At 49.5% G+C, this 18543-nt stretch overlaps 1 protein-coding gene across 3 annotated transcripts in view; it reads right to left on the bottom strand.

Moving 5' to 3' along the window:
* Nucleotides 1-18199, bottom strand: part of LOC143426084 (early estrogen-induced gene 1 protein) — a 40317-nt gene extending 22118 nt beyond the window's left edge. For all 3 annotated transcript variants that reach the window (XM_076899216.1, XM_076899217.1, XM_076899218.1), the window contains exon 1: nt 17939-18199. In XM_076899216.1, the coding sequence (XP_076755331.1) occupies nt 17939-18084 (146 nt within the window). In that variant the 5' untranslated portion in view covers nt 18085-18199. The remainder of the gene's footprint in view (nt 1-17938) is intronic.
* Nucleotides 18200-18543: the final 344 nt, after the last annotated feature.

Below are 18543 nucleotides of genomic sequence, written 5' to 3'. Positions count from 1 at the left end.
GCGCGCGTGAACCACGGCCCCAATTTCGTCGTAGATTTCAGTCGGCCGCTGCAAGCATAATTAATCAGCCGGAGTTAAGCAAAGCGATCGACTGAAACCCGTGTCCCTTAACGATCCCCGCTGATTATCTTGTTACAGAGAGCGGCGCGAGTTCGTCCCATTTACCCGCGCGCCGAATCGGTATGGTTTCGTCGAAACAGGCTGATTAAACCGTCCGTTGAGCTCATCAACATTCGACCGACCCACTTTCCCACCGGATTAATCAACCGCTCGCCGTTCGGCTCATCCGTCACGCTCGATTCCCGCGACTCTTCCGCGAAAGTGCAACCCGCGACGGAAAAACGCTCGTCGCTTCGGTTAATCGACGAACACCTGTCGCGGTGTTGCACTCGCGTGGCCCCCCTCGTCCACTCGAATCGTTCAGAGGAACGGAGAACGGTTAGGTAGAACCGTCTCGGGTTTTTTCTCGCACGGCAAGGTCGTCTGCGAACGAAATGGTTCCACGTCGCACAAAAGTACTGTTGCTCGCGAAGAATTCCAACGCGATTGTGTCAAGCCCGTAAACAAACTGTGCATCAGCGATGCTAGGAGAGCTCGCGGCCTACGTAAGGTCTGACAGTGTCGCTGTTATTAACAGAGACGGTCGTCATCGTCCGTGCAACGAGGGCTCTTTAACACGTTCACGCCGGCGTGACCCACCGGTGGGTCACACTTGACTGTTCCGTGGGGCGGCGTGACCCACCGGTGGGTCACACTTGACTGCTCCGTGGGGCGGCGTGACCCACCGGTGGGTCACGCGTTTTCAGAAAATTAGTCGTTTCTTCAGACGAACCACTTTCCTCCAGATTCATTTTATCTATTATTTATAAGGGCAAAAATTCAAATATATTCTAACCGCCTCTGTAGAAGAAAAGATAATTTTACCTTCGCAATAAGCGAGTTCAAATTCGCAACGATATTGCCCCGCCCCACGAAGCTTAACGCGATAAGACAGTCCCGCCTCACGCGGAGAAACGTAGATTTTCGCCCCGGCGTGAACGTGTTAAACGCGAAAAAGCCTGAGACAATAACGGCCGTTACCATCGATCGAATGGCAGAACTCTGCTGCGTGTCCGTTTAGCGATTCGTCTCGCGGGCACGCGTGACATTGGTCTGGCTCGCGAACGTGTTAATCGTACGTCGCGTCTCAATCGCGAGGAGACTGTCGATGAGACGCGCGTTTTTGGCTTTTGTCCGCGGAGAAGAAAACCGTGGCGCGAGTGGAGCGGAAGGAGGAGAGGAACGGTGGAGAAAGAAATGGCGCGGTGCTGGGCCGCCAGCGGGGAAACGCACGATGGAGAGATCGCGATGAGGAACGACCGGCAATTGGGTCGGCGTCGAAAAACGAACGGGAAGGAATAAAAGCGTGCGGGTAAAAACGGATGCTCGAAACGCGGTTCCCGGTTCGATCGTTATTTCCGTGCCTTCCCGCTGCGTTGCGACCACGCGGGGTTTCCCTCGATTGCTCCGCTTCGAGAAATATCGATCACCGTTTGAACCACCGTTTCTCGATATCTCACGATTGCTCCAGGTATCTGCGTGTTCAAAAAAAAAAAAAGAAAAAAAAGAAGAGGATGGTTACAATACCGCGTTTGTTTGCGACACCTGGCTATCCTGCGATAACCGATAAGAATCAGATTCATTTTTTTACAGAACCATGGATATACCGTTTGAAGAGCTGAAATCACACGTTATCTCTCGTTCGCCTCTTTAATTTCTATTGTTCTCGATAGTGCGAGATTAGTTCAACTGGTAGACGTATCATCTATGCGTCACCCATTACCAGGTACACTCGAGATTCGCTGTACGATTACATCTGTCGCACATCCTCCCGGTTAAATCGACTTGTATTCTGGCGTTTGAAAACGAATCCACTCGTTTTCGAGATTAACGCACATACGTAAATGTGTATCGTGCGCCTATAGACTGGTACACGCAGTGGGTACCTGGTGTGTTGGAAAGTAAAAAAAAATCGCATCGCAAACAGTCACTTTCCCGTGGATGGTCATCGATCGAGTAACCAGCAGCACGAGCGCTCGGATCAAAGCGGCGGCGGCGGCCGCGAGCGAAAGGTGTCGAGGGGGAAAAGAACCTGTTCGAATACGTTTCGTTACGTGTCCGCAACGCCGCGTGGACGTAATACGTTACGCAAGCTCGATAAAACGAAACTCGAACGAAGGCAGCCGCGTTACGGTCATCGTGGAGCGGGACTAATTAAACGCTTTCTTCGAAACACGGCGAACCGCCTGAACCCGTTCCACCGGTGTCGAACGGCTCCGAAACGCGCACGATTCGCGCCACGGATCGCAGCGCGTTGTTCTTTTAATTACGCGTCGCGAGGAGCGATCGAGGCAAGAGATAGAAACGCGTAAGAGGCGATCGAAGGAGAGCGTTCGCGAGATTAACTTTTCGATTAAGAATTTTGGAGCAGCCGTCAAGCAGCTGCGAGACGCGTCTCGTGAGTTCGCCTGATCCGCGACAGTGGCCCGTTTGTCGACGATTTATCGCGGCGGGTTCGTTGGCGAGAGGCTCTCTTTTTTTATAACGTTCCGTGAAAAGCGACGCACTATTCCCGTTCCCAGAATGCGATATATCAAACACGCTGTTGATAGCGCAAATTGTTGACAATGCCTCGCGATTAAAGAGCGTGGAATGCTTGTCCGCGAGACAATTGGAGAGATTCTTTCGCAGATAACAATAACACGAGCGAGTTTGTAGAAGCGAGCGATCGAACGTAGCTTCTAGAAGCGGCTAGAGCGCGTTTAACCCTCTCGCCGCGGTGTCCTCGTGACCGAAACTATTCCACGCTGCGTGGAATTCTCAATTTCGCCTGTATAATTAATTACGCGGCGACGCGAACGTCCGAGTTCCCGCTTTCCCATCGGCTGCGGAAGAAGCTTCGCGAAAAATCGAAGCCGCGAGACTTTTTAACGAGACGAAACGAACCGGATACAGCGTAGTCTCTGCGTCACGAGGACGATGATAAAGCGATTCAGATATAAACCGCGATCGTAATTTATCGCCGCGATGAAATAATTAACGTCTATGCAGACTGTTGACGCGAACGCGTACGCTTTTTGCAACTTTCTTCGCCGATGGCTGGCGCGCGAGTAGACCGAGAGATATTATCTTGAAATATAAACAGATAAAACAGAGTGTTTCCTTCGATTTCCACGGAGAATTCTGCGAATAAACTTCGCGTAGTTGGTTGGAAAATATTTGTTATTTCTCGCCGACGAACAACTCTCGAGGATGTTGTGGACTCGTTGCACAAGTGGAGCGGTTCCCGCGGCGGATATTGCGAGGAGACGAGTGTCCTCTCGGGCTACCTACCGCTATCTTTTTAATAAGCACTGGATTTTCGTCAAACACTTCAACGGATCTCCCTACGCGTACGGACTTTCAATCGTCCCAAAAGCACCGCATACCAGCCACGCAGACCGTCTAAGGTCTCGCGAAATGGATGAACATTGGACGCTTGTCTTTCGCGAAGAATGCTCGTTCAGGATAGAGTTAAAATCGATTTGAACGGGCACAGAGGCGCGTCAGGAAGCGGGAAAAAGAAACCAGCGTGGTAGCGGCGATAGTGGATTCGCTCCGAAAATAGCTTCCCCTTTTCATTTAAACACTAGTTTCCTTAACGCTTCCTAGAGGAATCCTACGGCACGAACGCGAAACCCACGTCGTTGTCAGGTGTAATGGAAACCTTCTCGTGGTTCGAATCGAGCGCTGTTTCTCCAATGGCTATCCTGGTCGGGGTTAAAACGCATCATTGCGTAATCGCAACGATATCGTTGCAAACTGCCTTAAACGTTCAGCTTTTCAAACGTTTTGCGGCTTATGTAAGGAACAGCTTTCGTGACACTTAACCCTTTCGCTACTTCAGTCGAGATACCTCGCAAATAACATTCGTATCTGACGCTACGAATGGGACCTCTCGCTTTTTCGATTGTTCAGGTCTTAAGAAAGAGAATTTGTTTGCAAAGACTGGTCCATCGCAACGAGAAAATCTCCACGATCGACGTATCCGCGTCCAGCCACATTGTCACGCGAGCATCTCCCTCGTGGTAGCAGGAGGTTTGAACCAGCTGAAGGATGGCGCGTCTGGTAGCAGACGTAAACGTATCCTCGTTGCGCGAGGTGAAAAGGCGGTTTCCGGAAGCGTTACAATTCCGTAAAGCGAACCGTTGCCAGAGAAGCTCGAGGAATTCCCCGAACAACGAGGTCCCACCCCCCGCAACCCTCGTTCTCTCGTTCATTTCAGAGAAACAAAACGAAAACGGAGCTGCTCGAAGCGCTCGTTCCGAGAGCCAACGACTGAGTCAGCTCCCGCCTCCTCTGATGTACCTATTTCAATTGCGCCAGTTAATCGGGTGAAACGGTACCGTTGGTCGGGGCTTTCCTACGGCGACGGTCGAGCAAACGGTCGAGGCTGAAGCTCGCTGGAGCTGTTCGTTAAAGACGATACTAATTAAACGGCGCCTCAGCCTCGAGGGACCCGTGGAGGCGGGGATTTTACGCGGATGAGAAAACCCCGCTGGAGCATTGAAAATACCAAACGTAGGTGAACGAGAGTTCGCCTAATCGTTTGAAGATCGGATAGATTGAAAATCTCTCGTTTCAGAGTTTGTCGTTCAAACCTCGTCGAGGGGTCGACCATAAAATCGATTGAAAACGACGAGAATTTTAGGTTTTGTTGCTTTATACCGTCTATACGACTTATATGGCTGTTCGAATCTGGATGGCCTTGCACTTTCTCCGGTGCAGTGCGTAAAAGTAACATAAACGTGGCCCAGTAAAATGAGAATTAAGGTTTAACTGTTCCATTAACGATCGAGGGAAGGAGGTTACGTGTCGTGTATGGTTCGTACAGTCGATTGAAAATGGAGGGAGCCGTGAGAGGAATCAAAACTGGACGAACTGGATAGGGGACAATTTCGAAAGATTGTAAATTGCAGTCGATGAGAATTGCAGAGGAATACCGTGGCACAGATTTTACGCGGCCTTTAAATTTCAGATTTCGCTGGGGCGGAAACGACCGCGCGAATCTCACCCCACCGACTATATAGCGTGCACCTTCCACGGAAATGGATTATGTATTAAGGTTCGATACCAGAAATCGGGGTGAGCTGGCTCGAGTTCACTTCGCGAGTTTGTCAATGTTATCAATTAGGATTTAATCTAGTTGATCCTCCGACGTGGAGATTTCGGGAAACGATCGTACAATTGCGCGAAAGGGGTGCTCTGTGCGTCCAGAGTTTACGCTTCCACGTTACCTTGGCACCTTGCTCGATTCAGCAAAGTTTGACCAGTTTGCGAGGCATGCAAACACTCGATAAGAATGGTAACATTTACAAAACGTGTAACAGTGCAAGTTAAGATCGCAAGCCTTGTTGGTTACGAGAGCTCCGATCCCACGGAATGTCAACGATTTTAATAACATCCATTCAGCTCCATTCACGTTCGAATCAATTTCGATCTATCAGCGAGGAGAGGAAGCTTCGTTTCCGGTGGACGCGCGGAAGAAGAGGAGCAGCCGTGGCGCGGTCCAACTTTCGATGGAGGCGAAATAGACGCGGCGCGTTAACTTTCCAGCAGAGATCGTTATTGGAAACTCTTTTCGTGGAAGGAAACTCGTTATCTGTCGGGTGGCTGGCTCCGCGCTTGGCTCGGTGTACACGTACGTATTGTACGGCGTGCGAAAGGGTACGAGTTAAACGGAAGGAAGGGGAAGCCGTGTGCGCGCGGGCCATCCGGCACCAACACGCTTCGAATCGAGTCGAAACGCGGGTGCACACGCCAGGGGCGGTCGCGTGCGTGTGCGTCGGACTAATCAATAAGTTGCTCGACTGTCGGCTAAACAATGTCTGGCACACGGTTCGCCGTGGCTCTCGTGGAGGCGATTCCTTGCGACGCGTATCGGTTTCGTTGCATCGACGGAACGGGGACACGCGACCGGCCGATAAATCGCGAGCGACCCGAAAAACGCTGTCGCAGCTCGATGTTTAAACGGCGCACGGGAAATTGAAACTGAAATCGAGCTCTGCTCGGTGTCGATCAACGCCCGTGCACGCGATCGTTATTATCGGTAACCCTTTGTTCGGATCTGCTGGTTTGGAATTGAAATTCGCGTTCGACGCTCGAGGAAGTGTTAATCGAGGGGAACGGCTGGATATCTCCGTCGATGTTCGATGGAAAACGTTCGTCTGACAAAGTGATTGACTTCGCAGGATTCGAAGCCATTCGAAATGAAAAGTTCTTGCATTCGATATGAACGTAAAAACTAACTTTGTCTATTGCGACGAAACCAAAAAAAAAAAGGAGGAACAAAAATGGTCGATCCAGTTAATTCCGCCACGATAGCAGAGACACAAAAGGCAGCGCGAGGCAAATTTGTATCGCTCCGAGTCGCATGTATACCGAAGGTCGTGGCGGAGATGGGAGGGTATCGGTCAAGGTTAAGCAATCGATGCTGGAAAATGCGCGCGGTCCAAACGTCCGCTTGGCATCGGGCCCTGGCGCGGCCCGTTACGTCCCTTCGCGGAACGAACCATATTTTTCACGAGCCTCGAGGAAACTGTTCGAACTTCTGTTCTCGTTGCTGGTCCTCGCGCGAGCAACCCCTCTCGCGAACACATCTGCTCGGGAACGAGCCTCCTCGCTCGTCGATTCAGCGGCGAGGAGTCGTACGCGAGACGAGAGGAGGCGAAGGTTGGGGAGAGAGGCGGTTAATTTCCACGGGAATCCTAGAGTCTGCGAAGGACGCGCGTGCACCGCGAATATCCGGGAGCAGAGGCAGATGCGGCTGCGGCCAAGGTCGAACGATCGACACTGAAAATCCGTCTGACCCTGCGATTATTTGGCATTGCGCTTGGCAGTGCATCGTCGAGCCACCGCCTTAGCTTTCTCGTTCCTGACCACCCCGTGCACGCCTGAGCGTGGGTCGTGCGCGGACAGAGTCGACAGCTGGAGGAGCAATTTTGGAAATGCCCGCGACAATGGGGACGCGCGTTGCCACTCGGGTCGGATGGAAACGCGGAAACGCTACAGAAATTCCATGAATGTGACTGGTCCCCCCCGACAGAGAGAAATGGCAAAGGTTACAAAAGGAAACTGGGTACAAGAGATCCTCCAAATTTCGATTTCTTTCTAAACAGTTAGGATCGCGAACAAGATCGAAGGGAGAAAGAACGAAGAGTATCGTTCGACGGTGCTGTATCGTTAGCTGGCCTCGAGTACCAAAGAAGCGGAGCGGAAACGCGTGCGAGAGCAAATGAAGGGTGAACTGTGAGATAACGGAAGCGAAGTACTTGTGCAACGAGTTCATTCTGACTCGAATAAACATCGAAGAACTGAATCTACAACGCTGCGGTTATACCAGATGCATACCGCTGGATGCTTTGGCTTAAAGTTATTCAGTGGCATGTCACGAGGTAACGGTGTAACAAGATTCGTTTTCGAACTTACAATGGGAACGGCAAAATTACAGGTAAAGTGTATAGACGGATAATAACTAGTCGCTCTAATTGCATCTCTGAACGCAACGAAATAATCTCAACTGTGAAATTAGACGGTACTTTGCTGCGAAATCGCGAACGTGTATCCAATGAATATTCAAAACCGGGGGATCCTCGAATGAAACGAACGTTTCAGGAAGCTATGCTTTAGCGACGCGCGGCGTCTCGACGGCGAACCCACACGCGCTTGTTTACGCCCCTATTTTTCGAGCCCTCGACATTGCCGCGGGAAACTGCACGGCGAACTTTTAGAACGAGAGAACTAGCGAAACACGAAACACTTTGACCGACTGGTGAAAAAACTTTGCTCCCCTGATTTCTCTCGTCTGGCATATTAATCGTGTGTTTCCTCGAGTAATTACGATAAACAAACTAATTGCGATTCGATACGAGATCGTGCAAGTAGGGGAAGGTAATCAAGAGTCGTTCAATCGATCCAGATAACACTAACCCACTTATTTTATCAGAAACTGTGGCCCGAGTTGCGTGCCACGTTCTTGGTTAATAACTAGAGTGAAACGGAAGCGTTTTCCGCTGGTATCGATCTCGATACGTAATTACAGAAAAACGGAGAATAAATCGTGCATTGATCAGTTTATTGCTAAAGACTATTTCTTCTCGTTGACTTTTTATACTCATTGGAGAGGCAACTGATTTCTTGCACAAGCATTTCCACACGATTCAATTAACTTTTGTTTTTCTCCGATTATCTACAGAATAAATTTACCAACGACAAGCGTCACTGTCTCTCTTAATTCCAAGAAGCAATTGAACTGAAGACTTGGAGAAAAATCTGATATTTTAAAAAAAAATGGAAATTTATATATTTCGCGAATTGCTCGCCGTCGATCTAAGCGGGTTAAAGTCGTGGTTCCTGGAACCAGTTCAACCAGTGGAAGAGTAGGAACAATGGGATAACTAGCGGCAAAATTAACGCGTCTGGTCTACTTCCGTATCATAGTTACGACGTTCAAAGGCGAGCGTTTCCTAGGTGCAAGCGTTATTCGAAATGAGACAAACTCCCCGCGAAGACTGAGAAAAACGACGCTGTTAACTTCTTCCGACGAGAGAGCGACGAATTTTTGCAAATTGCAGAAAATGGCAAGTTAAAGGCTCGACGAAGAAGCGGAAGGTAGGGAGGAGAAAAGAAAAAAGAAAATCGTCCGCGAGGACTGGAAATGGGAGAAAGACGCGGTGGAGAAGAGAACGCGAAGAAAAATTGACTCCTCGGAGAAGAACGAGTGAACTGACAAGTGAGTACTGCCTGGAAGCTCTTCGCGCCAGAGCATTTACCAACGAAATAGGAATCGTTAAGGCTACCGTGACAGACGAACGAAACAAAAGCGAGGAAATAGCCGAGGGGTGTCTAATTGTTATACAGGATTCATTAAAGTACTTAGTAAAACGACCGGATGCTTATTAAAAAAAAAGAACAGATGTACCTGCTCCAATGAATGTTACATTAGAAATTATAAAGAGATCGATCTGAACTTTGTGAATATTCAATTTTACACGTTACGTCAACGTACGTATCAAGCGTTTCGATAGTTTTAAAGATTTTTCTACGACTACAATCCAAAAGTGCGACTAAACGTTCTTCGCGCGACTGAATTCCTTTGCTTTCCCGATTTCCCACGACGATCAGAACCTGTCCATCGTACGCCGTTCGTCCATTTCCCTGGCCGTTCGCTGGTACCTTCTGGCGAAGGTAGAAAAAGTTCAAGAACGCGATACGAACGGCATTCTCGCGTGCGTAACGCGTTACGAGAGCAGGGTGAACGACGGGGCTACGGAGGAAAAGAAAATAAGAGGCAGGAACGGAGCCGGTTTCGGGCAACGGTTCTTCTCTGGCTCGGAGTCGTTCTTCGGGGCGAACGGATCGATCGAGGTCCACCTCGATGAAATCTCCTGCCAACTCGGCCGCCGAATACAAAGTCCCGACGACGCTGCATCGGATTTCGCGTGACTATCCGGCTTGGCGAAGCACCGAGAAATGTAGGCTAACGCGTCCCACCCACGCGTGCCTCGTTGTTTCTTCTGTTCTCTCATTTCTTTTTTCTCCTGTTTCCTCCGGCCGGAACGGAGGCTCCGCGGAAAAGCTGAATGAAGAGAGGAACGGGCGAGGAGGAGAAGGACAGCCGGTGGTGTGGCCTGCTGGCGGTGGTGGCTCGGTCGTTCGCGCAGCCGCGAGCATCGCGGAATTTCAAACGATCGAACGGACCACCCACGCGAAACGGCTCCTCTTTCTGTCCGCGACGTTCGCTCGGTGCCTCCACCACGTGATTTCCCGAGGACCGTGTCACAACGATAGTCGACGCTGTTCAACGGTACGATTAATTACTCGTGTCTTTCTGATAAATCGAGGACGGGAGGTGCCACCACTGTGATCGTATCTCGGAGACCAACCCTTAACGACGAGACCACGGAAACTTTTTTTGTTTCTTTTTTTTTCAGCTACATATCTTCCTGTGATGGAGTAACACCTTGTGTAATGGATGTCTGGATTCTTCTGGGTTCGTTACGTAGCGTTATAGCGGAAGAGGGTTCTCAGAGGATGATGTTGTAGCAAGCTTTTCCGTGCCAAAGGTGGCGCACGTAGATCGAATTGGAACTGAAAGGTGGAAACGTATCGACGACGGCAGACTTCGCGTAACGGGTTAATCTCGATTTCACCGTTTCGAATTCCAGCAGTGTAGATTTCGCGGGACCGAAATAGACTAGCGTGCCATTCGAGCGAGCACGCGAGGCTCGCGGATGCGCAAAATTTCACCGGGTCGTTCGCCATTCACCCCGTTTCCTTTTTCTTCCCTTACTTTTTAATTCGCCTTCGCGCGATTCATTCCAGACACGCGGTAGCCGCATTGTAATCGATTCTACGCAGTGCTCCATCGCGTGAATGCGCGAGAGGGACTTTATTCTTCCGGTTACGTAATTCCGCGGGCAGTTCTCGGTCGTGTTTCGTCGGTCACGGTGCCGCGTGAACCGGGAAAAAGCGGAGAAGAGACCAGCCGGTCCCTCCGCTTTAAACGTCAATCGCGCGTGTGCCTCGCGGCCAGAATTTCGTCGCGAGGTAAAAATAAAAAAAAAAAAAAAACGAGAAAATAACCACGTTCCCTGGACTTTCCAATTGGTTCAACTTTTATTCGCTACCACGAAGATAAATCGCGCGCGTCGATCAATAACCGCACCATGGAAACAGCACCGGGTTTCACGGAGTTGATTTCACCGAGCAAAAGGTTACCAGTCGTCTGGATTTCTATAATCGAGCCGGGGATCGATCGAGGATATACAGACGGTTCGAGGAAGCGTGGCCGGCGGCCGGTTGAAATTTCAACCCCCGCGAATGCCAACGCGATACCAGCAGCGTTCTCGCCTAAATATAAACGGGCGATCGAGCGACGTTAACGAGCGGGCGCGCTCGTAGGTACGTGAGAACGATTAAAGGGACGGCAAGATAGCCAGCCGTGTGTAACGTGACCCCTCGCGAGTCGATAGAAATCAGGGTGAGCTTCTCGTGACACGCAGGATCCCTCGGCTCGTGCGCTCTCTAACCCCCTCACGGCAAATATGTGCACGGGTTACACGATCCAACGGCGCGACGAGTATCGACCTAATCGTTCCCGTGGATACACGCAGAAATATTCAACGCTCTCGGCCGGAGCGTTGTAATCGGGTGTTTCCTCATCACGACGCATTGAAGCGGTGTCAGGTCCTCCACTCCGTGGCCGCTCGTTTCCATGCCCGGGACACCCGGGACCGGACGACAGGACATTGTCCATTATCGTCGTTCTCTCCTCTCGACCGTCAACCGTTCCATCTTCTTTTTCCCATCCACTCCCTCTCCCCTTCACCTTCTATTTACGCCTCGCCTCGTACCCCGATCTCTGCCCTCCTCCACCACCACCGCGAGGCCAGCCATTTCTCTTTCAATTTTCGCGCCTCGTGAATCGGGACGCGAGAACGAATCGGAGCGTACTTTCTACCATTATCGGCCGCGAGAGAATCGCGTTTCTCTTTCCACGTTTCCCACTGTCGCTTTTCATTCGCATCGACGACTTTCGAGCCGCCTCGATGACACGCGTGCGTAAACGACCGGTGCTGTCGCCAAAAAAAAAAAGAAAAAAAAACGAAGAGGACTCGTATATGTCGTCAATGGTTAATTGCAATCATCGAGGAAAAACGTCTCCGCGTTAACGCAAACTGCTCGTAATTAATGTAACCGATCTTCTCTGTCACGGTAAACTGCTACGTTTGACGACGATGTTTTTTAATCGAGACACGATTGTTTGCGGTAATATTAGTTGCGCTCGCGGATTCAAACAACAATTTACAACCTCGAATACGAACTGTGCTGTTTTAAAATCGACGATCCCAAATAGGATACAAAAGGCTTTGACTATCCGATGAATATCCCACGTATGACACGTTTCGTCGTAGGCAATCTCTTCTGGACGCACGTAGTGGTCTCCCAATTTGCGCTCCGATCTTGGCGAACATTCCTGGTCGCGAGACGCTCCATTTCCAACTCTCCATTCGGTGTCCAACGGCCCGTTCCAAGGAAGGTCATGGTTCAAGGTGGACGAGTTTGCCGAGAAACCAGCCGGCCGGCTCTGACGTTAAATCGAAACGCTTATCTCGATCTGATTGCGCGCGCCGTTGCCCGGCGGATGATGAATCGCGCTGCCAGCTTGCGATTCGTTTGACTCCGACGCTCACCCCTTCGACGAGGATTACCCCGCGCGTTACTCTTACGCTCGCCTTTGCTGGCTTCAATTTTACGTGGCTTACTCGGCGAACTTTCGAGAACCAAGATCGTTGAATGCTCTCTAATAACCAGGAGAACTCTTTTCAAATGTAACTTCAAGTTCGACGATTCCTCTTCATTTGGAATTCCCTCGAGAAAAATGATTTTTCAACCGGTTACGTTCTGTTACGTTCCAGCGGGAATGGAACGGGCTCGTCGAGCGGGCTTGTTGGGCTCGGTTCGTAGGTTAACTTTTAACAGACGAGAGAAATCTCGGTAGAAACTTCGATCGTTCTCACTGACATAGATCCAAACGAATCGTGTTTCTCCTCTGTAATGACTTATTCGCGGACGCGCGCGCCGCGGTTTTCACGAACTCGAGCGGACCGCGGAAAATCACGCTTCTTTCCTCTAACCTAATTAGAGAACCGTGCATCGCAGAGAAATCGAACGATCTGACAAGAAACTGATACCGGATGCTAATTTTATTATCAGCCAGCCGGAACGGAATGCGTCTCGAACGAGCCGACTGATTCTTTGCGGGACGTGATACGAAAGGTTCCAAGCTTCAGAAAATTCCGTATCGTAACGGGATTTTCTTCAGGAATTCCCAGCGGGAAAAATAGAGTGCATAAGAGAGACACGCGTGAGATCTCGTCCATATTCATGCCCCTCTTAACTCGCATACAATAACTGTGTTATCGTTCGCGCGCAGTCAACGGTTGTATCGATTATCTTTTTCTAATTGAATCAACTCAATCAGTCCGTGTACGTGTCGCTCGGACGTGTCGTAAAAATTCTGATTATTCCTGCTAAATAGCACCGTCGATAATGCCCATTTGTAAACACGGATAAAGAGTATGGACTTTTTTCAGAGACCCTCGATATTTCCCCGCAAAACCTTGCTCCGTAACTCTTCCGTAATTCCATTGTTCTCCGTTTCTCTGCGAGGGCCTTTTACGTAGCGGAAGGTCGTTCGCGGGACACGAGTCAATGCGATAAAGTTTCCGAGTTCTCTCGATGTCGAATCGAGCGAAGAAATTCAACGGAGGAGCGAGAGCGAATCGATTTAAGACCGCCGTGAACTTCCACTGAATATGTTTCAGGGACGGGTCACGACGAGGAAGTGGCTAATTAATCAGCAGCCCAACCGCTGATTGCGTTTATCAAACGAAAGAACGGCCGTGCTCCGTTTAATTATAGTCGTCGCGGAAATATATATAGTCGAAATCTATTTTACATTCATCTTTTCGCCACTGTGGGCGAGATATCTACATCTCTTTCATTCATGGTAGCGAAAGGATGATAAAAAAAAAATATTCATGCCGGCCATTTCCTTCACCTTATCATCCATCTCGTAACCGTATAAATTTTCATAAATTCAACCGCAGTAAACGCGAGGATTTTCATTCCTCGGCTGATCGGAATCGATAGCGAGAACGATAACTTAGCTGGGCCACAACACGCAGCCAGCAAGTTACTCCCATCGCAGTTCTAATTGGTTCATTTATTCATTTTACGATCGCGCAATGCTTCCCCGCGGCCATTACGAACGTCAGCGGTTCGAGCGTCGCGGCGCATTGGCCGGAGAACGCGCGCGTCGCGACGAAATTTTCGAGCCGCGTCGAGAGTTCCGCTCGATGAAAGAGAAAACACAAGTCAAGTTAAAAGTCAGCGAATGCCGATCGCGAAATAACAAAATTACCGGGACCGCTCGAGCGAGGCGCGGAGAGACCGTTCTGGCACCGGTCCAGCCAGCTTCCGGTATTCCCGAAGGCGTCGAGCGCGAGGGCGGATGGACCGGACAGTCTGAAAAGTTTCAACGGAGAACAATATACATTGTACGTGACTCATTTCCCTCGCTGATTTCCTTCTCGCAAATGACACCATTCGCATCGATTTTCAAACTCGTGCCAACGCATTTACGAAAACGTATACTGGAACAGGGCGGACTTTCCAAGACGCTAATGCTTTCGGGGATTCCTTCTAGTTTTTTCATTCCAGATCCTCCTCTCTCCGCAGACTGTGCTAATTCTCGCTTGTACAGTCCCGTGATTCGTCACGATTCTACTGGGGCAAACTCTTGTGCGATCTATCCAAGGCTACTCAAGGAAAAATTGCCACGTGTCGTGCGAGAATAAAATGCAGTCGAATAGAGGAGTAATAGAGACAAATAAGGGAATGGAGAGAGAGTGAAGTATCGGTGCAAACAATCTACGTGTAACATGTGTGTAAACATATCAATAGTGTAAGAAACTCATATCCACCACATATAACATAAGGATTAACGGATGCATGTATAAATACCTACATATATACGCATACACACGTGCTTCGGAAGGTAGAACAATACTAAGAAGATTTCATTCTAAGCGGTCAGTCGATGACCTAATCTCGACGTCGTTCGCAACACCATTCAGAGTTTAGTTCTTCTCGCTAAAAGTTTTAAGACTGTAGATCCTATAAACGTCGCGCTAACCGGTGAACGCGTGCAAACGAAGTTGTCGAGAGTAGCAGGGAATTGCTTTCCCTCCATTAGCGAACGTTACACATTGTATCGTATCTACGACGCGTTACAACGCGACAAAGTAAATGGAAAAGAGAAAAAAAAAAAAAAAGGAAAGAGAGAAGAAAACGAACCTTCCCTGTTAAACATCCGCTGTAATCGAGGCACACGCGTCCGGTGGACAAGCCACCAGCGAAATATGGTTTACGACGCGTAGCTGGAATTTATGTCGCGTGCATCTCCGCACACGTGCGTCTCGAAACGTTCTGTTCCGTTGCTCGAAGGAAGCGAGCGATGTTCTACGTAACGCACAGCTCGTCGATGTAAACAGGAACGACACCGGAGTTGGAGTGAAATATCGTGGCTGGGACGTCGATCGACAATGGGTGGAGGGTAGAACACGATCGAATCGTGTCCATCGAGGACGCGTATCGACATGACCCGCTGGAGAACCGTAACTCCGCGTCCGAACGCGTCCCCTCGAATCGGCCGTATAAATACGTTATTGCTTCGTCGACAACGCGCGTTCTTTTTCTATTTTAAAAGAGCGAACGCGCGTGCTCGTCAACTTCCAGAAACTTTGGCTTGTTTTACAATAGATCCTACGAACCGTGCAGACCATCGATCAATCGAAGGACAATTTTATTTACGCTTCCTTCCCATCATTTTTCCTCGTGCTCGTCGTTAATAATCGTGTTAATCGAGTAACCGTTTCCGCGCAAAGCGGTCTATTGTTAGGCCCGCGTGGAAAAAAACTCCCGTCGAACGGCGTCGCTATAAGCCAACTGTTGCTTTGCAACACCTGACCAGATGCCAACGCGTAGCTACAGGTAAACGTTCCACGAAAATTGATCGACGATGCCGGTACACGGTTCTGCGAAATCGATCCAGAGCGACGCGAGAGTTAGAAGAACTCTAGTAAAAAGAGTAACGCGTTACAAACAAATCGACGAATCGATTGCAATGACGTCAGGTTAATTACCCTGGTCGATCCTTCCAAAGTACGCGAACAGAGCAAGCGAGAGATCCAACGTTAGTTATGGCCCGCGTCAGGTTATTCTCCAAAACGAGCACGAACTTCAACGAAATTTATACCCTGCTATCTGTCCAACCCTTCTCGAACGGGTATCTAAAAATAACGGGGCGATACTTCGAGGAAGCTCGCGTACGAGCCGGCAAAAGTTCCCGTGAAATTCCCGATTCGTCGCGCGAAAGTAGACCGCCGTGGGTTCTTGAAAGAAACCCGAGGCACGTCCCATCTGAACGGGGCGAGGAGGACAACGCGACGCGGATAAGCTCGAGGAGAGCCTCCGCTCGTGAAAGAAAAGCTCGATCGAACCCGACGTCGTTCGAGTATTCCGCTTTTCCGCGACGACAGTCGTCGAGGAAAATTCGATTACTGCATCGGGGGATCCCGAGCGTGGCTAGAAACGTTTGAGAATTTCCAGAACGTGCGAGCGGAATGCACGCTCGACTCACCACGTTTCACCGCTTCCTGCAGACTGTACACAGAGGCTGGATCGATAATATTTTCCGTACTACCGTATATAAGAAATTAGAGACCACCTCGACCGCGTATGGAAAATTATGCTAATCGTATACCACCAACCCTTACGGTATCGGATAAGTTTTATCTAAAAAATAATCCCACGAATGACTATTCTCGTCGATTCGCTATTTCCAGTATAAATAGCGCGGGATACTATTTCTACCTCGCTGGGGAATAGTGAATAAAATGACGTCAAGAAGATCATTCACTCGATATTCGCCAGGCACGCCGTATACCTCTCCTTTGATTACCAATTCAGCCAACTATTTATGCATTCTGCGCTAGAACCAGTCTATCATTTCCGAGTTCATAAAACGGCGAAATGCCAAGGTACGGGCAAGACCGCGCGGCGCTGGAGCCGCGTTTTCGTATTCCACGTTCACTCGCGACGCGTTATCAAGGTTGCTCTTAAGCTGGAGATACAAAAGAATCCCGTGGTTCCGTGGAACCTCGTTACCGAGTTACGAATGATCCACGCTTCGCGGGGAGCTATTAATCCGCGTCCGCGGGACACGTTTCATTCAGAGGCGATACGGCCGTGAGCAAAATCCAACTTCCAAACGAGTTTCCTACACGCTTCCGGCCGTGTAGCGCCGGCTAAATAATTTAATGGCCGTACGCGAACAACTTCTTCGTTGCGCGCGTAAAACGTCCAATTCAGCGGTAACTGTTTTGCCTGCCGGTTAAATTCGTGCCGTACGAATAGGTATCGCGTGTAACGTTCCTCGACAGGGTCAGTTGCCTCGATACGGATCGTTCTTTGGTTTACGAATAGTTCACTTAGCCACAAGCGTTGTTACGAACGTTTCAGCACTGAGGATTCATACGTAACTTGTTGTTCACCACGTTCAGTTGGAGATGATCGAGAAAATAATTGTTACTTCTATTTTCGGGAACGTTAAATTAATAAGACGGATGATAATGGTTACGACAAATGTTATGAAAACGCCACTACGAAAAAATTCTGGCTACTTCAAGGTTTACTTTGTTGAATGTAATGCTGCTTCGAAGAAATTTGTTCCGCAAATATACGCAGACGGGGATTTTCATCGCACGCTCGCTAATTGAGAAACGATTGTGATCTCATTCGCCGACAACAGGCGACGGAAGAAAAGTTATATTTCCTATGAGTCGGGTATTCCATCGGGGCAAACCTGAATCTGTGTAATAACCCAGTTATCGCGCGAAAGCAAAACTGGACGTTTCGAAGAGGAACAGAACCTCGTCGGAGTCCCGAAAAAGTTTAGCTGAAATCAGAGAGCCAGTTTGGCAGAACTTTCGTTCTCGCGCAGCTCCGAAAGTAATTATTCCTCGTGCCTGGTTGGAATCGCGATTTTTAACGAGCCACGCGGACCGCGTAGTCACGCGATGGCAATTACACAGCGAATTAAAAAATTCGCCCTCCGCCGTCGCTAATTATAATTATCGCTCTGTCACGGGTCTGCGAACGGCGTAAATAAATGAACAACACGTTGTCGCAACACGCGTTACGAGAAATAATAATAATAATAATAAAAAAAGAAAAGAGGGAAAACAGAATTTCGTTACGATAACAAGTGACGAAATGTTTGGACACGGCTTACCTAGTCGAGTTATCGACGAAGGAACCACCGTCGAGGAGTCTGAGCTTCGCGAACAGCACCGCGTTCACGAATGGCACCGCGGTGAGCTCCTCCAGGCCTACCTCCACCGAGAATTTGTACTTCTTCTTCTTCATCATGAAGGCCATCTCACCGAGACCGAGACACTTCACTTTGACCGCGAATCGTTTACTCTTCCGGGTTGAATATCACGATCGACGAGAACGTTCGCGATTCCCTTCGCGTCTCTTCCGTTTCTTCGCCTCGTTTCAGTAGTCGAGATTCGTAAAGAGAGGAGGATGGATAGGAGAGCGAGGTGGGCGCCGCGGTGTACGCGGAGCACGCGCGACTAAAGCGGAAATTGTGCACTAAATACGACCGCTTAACAAGTGGATTCGCTGGACAGCAATTAAGCCGACTCTCACGGCGAATCGTCCCACTATAATTCACGCGGATATTTAGCAAAATATTTGGATTATTCTACTCTCTGAGCTAGGAAAAGGCAGCACCGCGACCGTCTCTCTCTCTCTCTCTTTCTCTTTCTCTCTGTTTCTCTGGTCGTGATGCGTGTTTGGCTTCGTTTCACAGGCTGGCCGATCTCGAGCGGC

The sequence above is a fragment of the Xylocopa sonorina genome, chromosome 8 (genome assembly GCF_050948175.1).
Source record: "Xylocopa sonorina isolate GNS202 chromosome 8, iyXylSono1_principal, whole genome shotgun sequence".
Lineage (NCBI taxonomy): Eukaryota > Metazoa > Arthropoda > Insecta > Hymenoptera > Apidae > Xylocopa > Xylocopa sonorina.
The sequence above is the reverse complement of the archived record's forward strand: the minus strand, read 5'-3'. Positions and strand labels throughout refer to the sequence as shown.